Source organism: Manis pentadactyla, chromosome X (genome assembly GCF_030020395.1).
Source record: "Manis pentadactyla isolate mManPen7 chromosome X, mManPen7.hap1, whole genome shotgun sequence".
Taxonomy (NCBI): domain Eukaryota; kingdom Metazoa; phylum Chordata; class Mammalia; order Pholidota; family Manidae; genus Manis; species Manis pentadactyla.
In genome coordinates this window covers 139,781,299-139,791,482 of record NC_080038.1, presented here as the reverse complement: position 1 = coordinate 139,791,482, position 10,184 = coordinate 139,781,299, and the positions used below count along the sequence as shown (strand labels likewise).

General features: G+C 40.8%; 1 protein-coding gene across 1 annotated transcript; it reads right to left on the bottom strand.

Moving 5' to 3' along the window:
- Positions 1-7,939: 7,939 nt before the first annotated feature.
- On the bottom strand, positions 7,940-9,006 carry LOC118917950 (mitochondrial assembly of ribosomal large subunit protein 1-like). Its single transcript, XM_036896285.2, has 2 exons — positions 8,997-9,006; positions 7,940-8,576 (listed from the first exon to the last, which is right to left on the bottom strand). Exons 1-2 carry the CDS (start codon positions 9,004-9,006, stop codon positions 7,957-7,959), a joined length of 630 nt encoding a protein of 209 aa, XP_036752180.2. The 3' UTR covers positions 7,940-7,956.
- Between the last annotated feature and the right edge of the window lie 1,178 nt (positions 9,007-10,184).

Below are 10,184 nucleotides of genomic sequence, written 5' to 3'. Positions count from 1 at the left end.
CATCCATGTTGCTGCAAATGGTAGGATTTGCCCTTTTCTTATGCCTGAGTAGTATTCCATTGTGTATATGTACCACATCTTCTTTATCCATTCATCTATCGATGGACATTTAGGTTGCTTCCAATTCTTGGCTATTGTAAATAGTGCTGAGATAAACATAGGGGTGCACTGATCTTTCTCATACTTGATTGCTGCATTCTTAGGGTAAATTCCTAGGAGTGCAATTCCTGGGTCAAATGGTATGTTTGTTTTGAGCATTTTGATGTACCTCCATACTGCTTTCCACAATGGTTGAACTAATTTACATTCCCACCAGCAGTGTAGGAGGGTTCCCCTTTCTCCACAGCCTCGCCAACATTTGTTGTTGTTTGTCTTTTGGATGGCAGCCATCCTTACTGGTGTGAGGTGATACCTCATTGTAGTTTTAATTTGCATTTCTCTGATAATTAGTGATGTGGAGCATCTTTACATGTGTCTGTTGGCCATCTGTATTTCTTTTTTGGAGAACTGTCTGTTCAGTTCCTCTGCCCATTTTTTAATTGGGTTATTTGTTTTTTGTTTGTTGAGGCATGTGAACTCTTTATATATTCTGGACATCAAGCCTTTATCGGATGTGTCATTTTCAAATATATTCTCCCACACTGTATGGTACCTTTTTGTTCTATTGATGGTGTCTTTTGCTGTACAGAAGCTTTTCAGCTTAATATAGTCCCACTTGTTCATTTTTGCTGTTGTTTCCCTTGCCCGGGGAGATATGTTCAAGAAGAGGTCACTCATGTTTATGTCTAAGAGGTTTTTGCCTATGTTTTCTTCCAAGAGTTTAATGGTTTCATGACTTACATTCAGGTCTTTGATCCATTTTGAGTTTACTTTTGTATATGGGGTTAGACAATGGTCCAGTTTCATTCTCCTACATGTAGCTGTCCAGTTTTGCCAGCACCATCTGTTGAAGAGACTGTCATTTTGCCATTGTATGTCCATGGCTCCTTTGTCAAATATTAATTGACCATATATATCTGGGTTAATGTATGGATTGTCTAGTCTGTTCCATTGGTCTGTGGCTCTGTTCTTGTGCCAGTACCAAATTGTCTTGATTACTATGGCTTTATAGTAGAGCTTGAAGTTGGGGAGTGAGATCCCCCCTACTTTATTCTTCTTTCTCAGGATTGCTTTGGCTATTCGGGGTCTTTGGTGGTTCCATATGAATTTTTGAATTATTTGTTCCAGTTCATTGAAGAATGTTGCTGGTGGTTTCATAGGGATTGCATCAAATCTGTATATTGCTTTGGGCAGGATGGCCATTTTAACGATATTAATTCTTCCTAGCCACGAGCATGGGATGAGTTTCCATCTGTTAGTGTCCCCTTTAATTTCTCTTAAGAGTGACTTGTAGTTTTCAGAGTATAAGTCTTTCACTTCTTTGGTTAGGTTTATTCCTAGGTATTTTATTTTTTTTGATGCAATTGTGAATGGAGTTGTTTTCCTGATTTCTCTTTCTGTTGGTTCATTGTTAGTGTATAGGAAAGCCACAGATTTCTGTGTGTTGATTTTGTATCCTGCAACTTTGCTGTATTCCTATATCAGTTCTAGTAGTTTTGGGGTGGAGTCTTTAGGGTTTTTTATGTACAGTATCATGTCATCTGCAAATAGTGACAGTTTAACTTCTTCTTTACCAATCTGGATTCCTTGTATTTTTTTGTTTTGTCTGATTGCCGTGGCTAGGAACTCCAGTACTATGTTAAATAACAGTGGGGAGAGTGGGCATCCCTGTCTAGTTCCCAATCTCAGAGGAAAAGCTTTCAGCTTCTCGCTGTTCAATATAATGTTGGCTGTGGGTTTTTCATAGATGGCCTTTATTATGTTGAGGTAGTTGCCCTCTATTCCCATTTTGCTGAGAGTTTTTATCATGAATGGATTTTGAACTTTGTCAAATGCTTTTTCAGCATCTATGGAGATGATCATGTGGTTTTTGTCTTTCGTTTTGTTGATGTGGTGGATGATGTTGATGGACTTTCGAATGTTGTGCCATCCTTGCATCCCTGGGATGAATCCCACTTGGTCATGGTGTATGATCCTTTTGATGTACTTTTGAATTTGGTTTGCTAAAATTTTGTTGAGTATTTTTGCATCTACGTTCATCAGGGATATTGGTCTGTAGTTTTCTTTTTTGGCGGGGTCTTTGCCTGGTTTTGGTATTAGGGTGATGTTAGCTTCATAGAATGAGCTTGGGAGTATCCCCTCCTCTTCTATTTTTTGGAAAACTTTAAGGAGAATGGGTATTATGTCTTCCTTGCATGTCTGATAAAATTCTGAGGTAAATCCATCTGGCCCGGGGGTTTTGTTCTTTGGTAGTTTTTTGATTACCGCTTCAATTTCGTTGCTGGTAATTGGTCTGTTTAGAATATCTGTTTCTTCCTGGGTCAATCTTGGAAGGTTATATTTTTCTAGGAAGTTGTCCATTTCTCCTAGGTTTCCCAGCTTGTTAGCATATAGGTTTTCATAGTATTCTCTAATAATTCTTTGTATTTCTGTGGGGTCTGTCGTGATTTTTCCTTTCTCGTTTCTGATACTGTTGATTTGTGTTTACTCTCTTTTCCTCTTAATTAGTCTGGCTAGAGGCTTATCTACTTTGTTTATTTTCTCGAAGAACCAGCTCTTGGTTTCATTGATTTTTGCTATTGTTTTATTCTTCTCAATTTTATTTATTTCTTCTCTGATCTTTATTATGTCCCTCCTTCTGCTGACCTTAGGCCTCATTTGTTCTTCTTTTTCCAATTTGATAATTGTGACATTAGACCATTCATTTGGGCTTGTTCTTCCTTCTTTAAATATGCTTGGATTGCTAAATACTTTCCTCTTAAGACTGCTTTTGCTGTGTCCCACAGAAGTTGGGACTTAGTGTTGTTGTTGTCATTTGTTTCCATATATTGCTGGATCTCCATTTTGATTTGGTCATTGATCCACTGATTATTTAGGAGCGTGTTGTTTAGCCTCCATGTGTTTGTGAGCCTTTTTGCTTTTTTTGTACAGTTTATTTCTAGTTTTATGCCTTTGTGGTCTGAAAAGTTGGTTGGTAGATTTCAATCTTTTGGAATTTACTGAGGCTCTTTTTGTGGCCTAGTATGTGGTCAATTCTGGAGAATGTTCCATGTGAACTTGAGAAGAATGTGTATCCTGTTGCTTTTGGATGTAGAGTTCTGTAGATGTCTATTAGGTCCATCTGCTCTAGTGTGTTGTTCAGTGCCTCTGTGTCTTTACTTATTTTCTGTCTGGTGGATCTGTCCTTTGGAGTGAGTGGTGTGTTGAAGTCTCCCAGAATGAATGCATTGCATTCTATTTCCTCCTTTAGTTCTGTTAATATTTGTTTCAGGTATGTTGGTGCTCCTGTATTGGGTGCATATATATTTTTAATGGTTATATCCTCTTGATGGACTGAGCCCTTTATCATTATGTAATGTCCTTCTTTGTCTTTTGTTACTTTCTTTATTTTGAAGTCTGTTTTGTCTGATACCAGAATTGCAACACCTGCTTTCTTCTCTTTGTTGTTTGCATGAAGTATCTTTTTCCATCCCTTGACTTTAAGTCTGTGCATGTCTTTGGGTTTGAGGTGAGTCTCTTGTAAGCAGCATGTGGATGGATCTTGCTTTTTTTATCCATTCTATTACTCTGTGTCTTTTGACTGGTGCATTCAGTCCATTTACATTTAGGGTGATTATTGAAAGGTATGAATTTATTGCCATTGCAGGCTTTAAGTTTGTGGTTACCAAAGGTTCAGGGTTAGCTTCTTTACTATCTTACTGTGTAACTTAACTCGCTTGTTAAGCTATTATAAACGCGGTCTGATGATTCTTTATTTCTCTCCCTTCTTATTCCTCCTCCTTCCTTCTTCATATGTTGGGTGTTTTGTTCTGTGTTATTTTTAGGAGTGCTCCCATCTAGAGCAGTCCCTGTAGGATGCCCTGAAGAGGTGGTTTGTGGGAGGCAAATTCCCTCAATTTTTGCTTCTCTGGGAATTGTTTAATCCCTCCTTCATATTTAAATGATATTCGTGCTGGATACAGTAGTCTTGGTTCGAGGCCCTTGTGTTTCATTGCGTTAAGTATATCATGCCATTCTCTTCTGGCCTGTAGGGTTTCTGTTGAGAAGTCTGATGATAGCCTGATGGGTTTTCCTTTGTAGGTGACCTTTTTTTTCTCTCTGGCTGCCTTTAATACTTTGTCCTTGTCTTTGATCTTTGCCATTTTAATTATTCTGTGTCTTGGTGTTGCCCTCCTTGGATCCCTTGTCATGGGAGTTCTGTGAACCTCTGTGGTGTGAGAGGCCATTTCTTCCCCTAGTTTGGGGAAGTTTTCGGCAATTATTTCTTCAAAGACACTTTCTATCCCTTTTTCTGTCTCTTCTCCTTCTGGTATCCCTATGATTCGCATATTATTCCTTTTTGACTGGTCACTCAGCTCTCTTAGAATTCTTTCATTCCTGGAGATCCTTTTATCTCTCTCTGCATCAGCTTCTCTGCGTTCCTGTTCTCTGTTTTCTAGTCCATTAATGGTCTCTTGCATCTCATCCATTCTGTTTTGAAGTCCTTCCAGAGCTTGTTTTATTTCTGAATTCTCCTTCCTTAGTTCTTGCATATTTCTCTGCAAGTCCATCAGCATGGTTATGACTTTTGTTTTGAATTCTTTTTCAGGTAGACTGGCTAAATCTATCTCCCCAGATTCCTTCTCAGGGGAAGATGTAGCAGATGCCGAAGCTGTCTGGGTTAGTCTTGTCTGGATCATATTTTTTTGCCTTTTCATGTTGACAGGTGCTATTGACTGTCAGCTGGGAGGGCCAAACTTTTCACTTGCTACTGGCCTTTCTTTACTGGGACAACTGCGACCTCTAGTGGCTTGTGTTGGGTAATTGTGAGTAGGCTGGGTCTTTGTGTCTTGCCTGGCGGGTATGGATGGATCTCCCTTTCTGTGGGCGGGGTTTGCCTTAGGCTGTTTCTCTGCTTTCGCAGCGCCCGGAGGGGTAATGGACGGGGGTGGGGGCTGTTTGGCTGTTTACCTCCGTGAGGGGTCTCAGAGCTGTTGCCCAGGGGGTTAGTGTGCCCAGTTTTCCCTGTAATTTCCTGCCACTGGGCTGTGATCTATGCTGTTTCCGTCCAGCTGTTAAATCCCTTTCCTTTAAGACTTTCAAAAAGCCTCCACTTTTCTTTGTCACAGGGGCATCAGCTTTGGCACCCGCTCAGAGGTCTTGCTGCCCTATTTCATTAGTTACCAGCCCTCCACGCATGCACTGTGCCTGCGCTCTGGTGCGGGTGGCTGGGGCTGGGTGTTTAGCAGTCCTGGGCTCCGTCTCCCTCCCGCTCTGCCTATTCCTCTCCCGCCAGGAGCTGGGGGGAGGTGTGCTCGGGTCCCGCCGAGCCAGGGCTTGTATCTTACCCCTTTCACCAGGCACTGGGTTCTCGCTGGTGTAGTTGTAGTCTGGCTGTTGTCCTGCGTCTTCTGGTCTCTCTTTTAGGATTAGTTGTATTTGTTGTATTTTCAAAAATATATGTTTTTGGGAGGAGATTCACACTGTCCTACTCACGCCGCCATGTTGGCTCTGCCCCCCCCAATGTATGAGTTCTTATATGCAGTTTAAAACTTCTGATTTCTAGAAATTCCGGTATCATTGAGTCCGTCACATTTTAAAATTTTACCTCTCATCTATTCTTTGATTTTTAATTTCATCTTATCGCTCATTCCTTTATCTTCTCATTTTGTTTAACAGTGCCCTGCCCTCTGGATAGCTACTGAGTTTAGGGAGATGTAGATAAAAGCTTACATTCTCTTTCCTGCAATCATTAATATACTACTTATTTAATTTGTTATGGCCAGCTCATTTTTATGCTACAGGACCTATGCAAAGACATCACTTTGGTTTTTTTTAGGCTTTGTGCTTATCATAGAAAAATAAGTTGTCTAGGACTGTGACTGACTTAACATGAATAGTCTTCCCTTTAATCTCTCAACTTTTCTTCTGGGTGCTGTGATTACTCCACTCTCCTATAATGGAGGGCAAGTTTTTATATAACCAGTTATAGCAGTAAAACGTTTTTCATGTTCATCTGCATGTTGTGCCGTCCTGCGCTCCTCATGCAGCATGTAACTAGTGACCGAGAGAACTACTCTACCCTGCTTGTGTTGTAATTGATGTAACTGGGTGCTTATAAACGTCGTTTGTAGCCATTGAAACAATTCTTAGTAGTTAGGTCCCTCTGTATCTCTAATCCACTCTCACTTTCAATCCTTTCTCTTCCAGGGAGGATGGGATAAGGGTGAACTCAGTGTTTTTCTTCATTTAGGCACTGTTTGCATCCCTCTCACACATCCCTTTAATATTTTCACTATATATGCTACTCTTCTCTAATTACCAACTCCGATATAGGTTGGCCCCTATTTTATTTTGTCTGTTATCTGCAAGTGGTGGACTGTTAAATGTCTTTCCTGTGGTACCATCTCACAAGGAAATATTACCTTTATCTTAGTACTATTTATAATAAAATAGACTGGCATGCCCATTTTAAAGATGTGAAAGTTATGCCTTAGAAAAGGTAAGTGATTCAACTAAGCTGACCTCGATATTAGAAGACACAGCTGAGATTCGAATCCAGGTGTTGTCACTTCTAGTTCAGGGTTTCATGTTTCTGTAACACTACTCAGTTTCCTTCTCAACATTTCTCTCAAGCAGTGTGAAGAGAAGAATAGAATGGCTTAACAGGTCCCAGTTGTCCTTGGAGAGCATTCTTTGGGTAGCTGGGAAATCACATGAAATTATATTCCGGTATCTCACATTACATGGAAATTAACCTCTATTCACCAACAAGAGTTCAATGACACCACTGCTTCATTAGTATATACAACCAAATCATAATTCTGTACATTATTCCTCTCCCTCTAAAATCATGTTTCCCAAGTATGGATATCAACTGTGGAAGTTGGTTGGTATTTCATGTTTTCACCCACTCACTTCACAAAATGAATGGTCTACCAATTTTTGTTGTGTTTAGATAATATCCTTTTAAGTGGTTAAATCTACTCTAATGCCCACACAGGATTCAATGACAGAACACTTTCTGGCAGAAAAAGCAGTCATCCAACTTAGCATAATCAGGGGCAGACATTTGGAAAACTCTGACAATGAAGTGTTATTAATTGTGGCAGGGTGAAGGATATCCAGATGAATTAAGAACAAAATCAAAAGATTAGCTTTGTACTCCAACACTATGCCTTTCTATCTTGAAAACAGGTTTTCGGATTGGAAATTTCTGTTTGCAGTGAATGCTTAATTATATAATTTAGGCATGTGGCTCCGTTCCTGTATTCCTCAGTGGACTATGAATGTCAGCCTTTGAGTGGTGAGCCTATCCAGGAGGAACGCCCATCACCAGAGGGCACTTCCCCAGCGTGGTGAGTTCTGACAGGCAGCGCTGTGACCTGGTGGGGAGCAGCGGAGTTGGAGCCGTTGGCACCAGACTTCTGGGAACCGGTGGGTCAGGGGCGCTGGGCCCCGAGGGTGACAGAGGCTTCAAGAAACTTAGAAATAATGAAATAAATGAATGCCAAACTTTAAAAAGTGTACATATTATGGACTTTACTACTTCAACTTTTTTTGTTTTGGTTAGGAGCTTTTGTTTTATTTTTTTAAGTATCTACAGAGTAAGATTTACACCATTTCACACTCTGAGCAGAGAGCTCCAGCGAAGCCAGTGTAATTACTTCAGGAAGTCCTGCTGGGATCTCAGGAATAAATACATATTATTAAAAGTTTAGGTTGAATGTACTGATTCTTGGTGTAAGGACTCACTCACAGTTTCCATATCTGTAGAGTACCCAAAGATTCACAATGACATAACCAACTAGGTGGGGTTTAGGAGCTATGCTTTGAGAAATGATTCAGTACAAATCTGAAATGACTGAAGCAGCGCATTTATTCACATTTGAACTCCACTGGAGTCAGGGAAGAAGTGTCATCTTCTAATCCAAGAATGAAGTCTTCAGGTAATGTTTCAGGAGCTATCTGAGCTAACTGGTCATCATAAGAATGTAGGGTCCACGATTTCTCTAATTCATAGGTTTCTCTGGTTTCTGGAAGCATCAAGTGAATCACCATGTTGCCAAAATCCATACAGAGCCAGTCATCAGTGTCCTTCCCTTCGATCTTAACATGAGGCTCACTTTTACTTTTCAGGTATTTGTACATTCTCACAATGTAGTAGGCCATGGCATGTAAGTGTCGGGTGGAAGTTCCACTACCAATCACAAAGTAATCTGTATATTTCATTTCTGGAGGAACCTTGATCACACAAATGTCTCTTGCATTTTCTTGCCTCAGAAGTGAAACCAGCACATCGATGTCAAACTTGGGAGCAGTATGATCTGCAGTGCCTGACTCCGGGTGCCCCTTGCCGGCCGCGTCTGCGGCCCCTTCCTCAAGGCCAGGCCCGCCGTGCAGGCCTCGCACGCGGTCGGCGGTCAGGCAGGCCGGGACAAGCGCTGGTCCCGCCTTAAGCCGCCGGAGCTGGGGCCCCACGCCCAACGCAGGCCCGGCTCCCGGGAGCGTCAACTTTTAACTATAATGTACATGCATTTAATATTTCCAAAGACTTTTATTAATAACTGAGTATTAAAAACTGTCTTTGGGGTGCTTTGGGGGAAGTGTATACAGAGAATAATGGCTTCAAATATCTACTCGACCTCACAGTAGCCAAGTTTTCACTTTTCCCTATTTTCATGATAATGACATTCAGGCACAGAGCTACTACGACATCATTCTGAATCTTTGATAGGGTATCTGTACCTAAACAACACTTGTTTGTGAAAGGTATGATTGCACCCCACTTCATAAATGGGGCCCTCTCCCAGGAAAAAGACAAAGGGAACAAGCAAAGTGAAGATGATCTCTCTAGCAGCAACCTCACATGCCGTAAAATTGTTATTAATCAAACACTGGCATTGAGTTTGGAATACCAAGCACCATGATGTCGAAGAAAACTTGCAGTGAGCTGGGAGTGAAGAGCGGTCCGTGGACTGTTGCTCTGGTTCAGGCAATAAGCAGAGAAACTCTTCTGTGGAAGTCATCCAGCCCTTCTGGTTTCAGTAGCCTGACTGGAGCAGGTAAGAGTGTTGAGAGGTTAAATAAAAGGCTGTCATAACTACCAAATGTTGCATGATGTTGGTCACACCAGTGGTGCAGAGAAATGGTGGGAATCAGGATAAATGTTGAAAGTGGAGCCAACGGGATTTGCTACTAGTTTGAATCTGTGGAGTGTCTCACTCACCCTATTTTGATACAATGGAATCCATCTGTTAAATGGGGATAAAATTGATAAGAGTTTTTCTGTCATGAGGAGATTGTTATCATTAAGGGAGCTAGCACATCTAAAATGTTTAGCATAATGCTTGTGACACCACAAATGATCAGCTAAAGATAATTATCTCCTCATGGGCTATAAGAAGGAAGCCTGTGGCCCCAGGGGCTGTAGCTTTGTCAAATCCAATTCAGTTCTTCGACCATGACGAAGACCAGGATGTATTTTGACTTTGCAGCTATGATGTGGGGCAAAGAAAATATTTTTCGGTCTCCATGCCTTTCGCTCTGCGGGTGAGGACTATTCCACGCTGAAATATGAGGTATGCATTTTTAAAAAGGTGGCATTTTGAGGTCAAGGACATTTCTTTGCCTTGGTATTACTGGTCTAGACTAAAAGAATGAAGCTTCAAAGAGCTGACTCATTCTTAAAGACATTTTTATTTCATATACTTAAGTGGCAGAACTCCACTAACAATCTTTCTTCTGATTCCATTTAAAGAATCTTGGAGAGCTAATGGAAGTGTATGCATCAGTACTTGTCATAAAAATAAGGTACTTCCTATGCATGACATGTACTTTTATATGCTTTTTTCTGCCCATCAGTGCTAATAAACTACTATAGTTCTGTATAAACAGCCATATCTTTCCCACTACTTCAACTTCATTCAGTGATACTGGCAAGTTTTGTAACAGTCTGCCATATCACTTTTTCTTCCATGTATGTTCTTCTTTAGAAGTCCCCAAAGGCCCATAAAGGCTTTAGTTTCTCAATACAATGTTTCATGGATATATACAATTTAAAACCTCAGTCCTTGGAAATCATCTTTGATTTCATTGCACCGTTC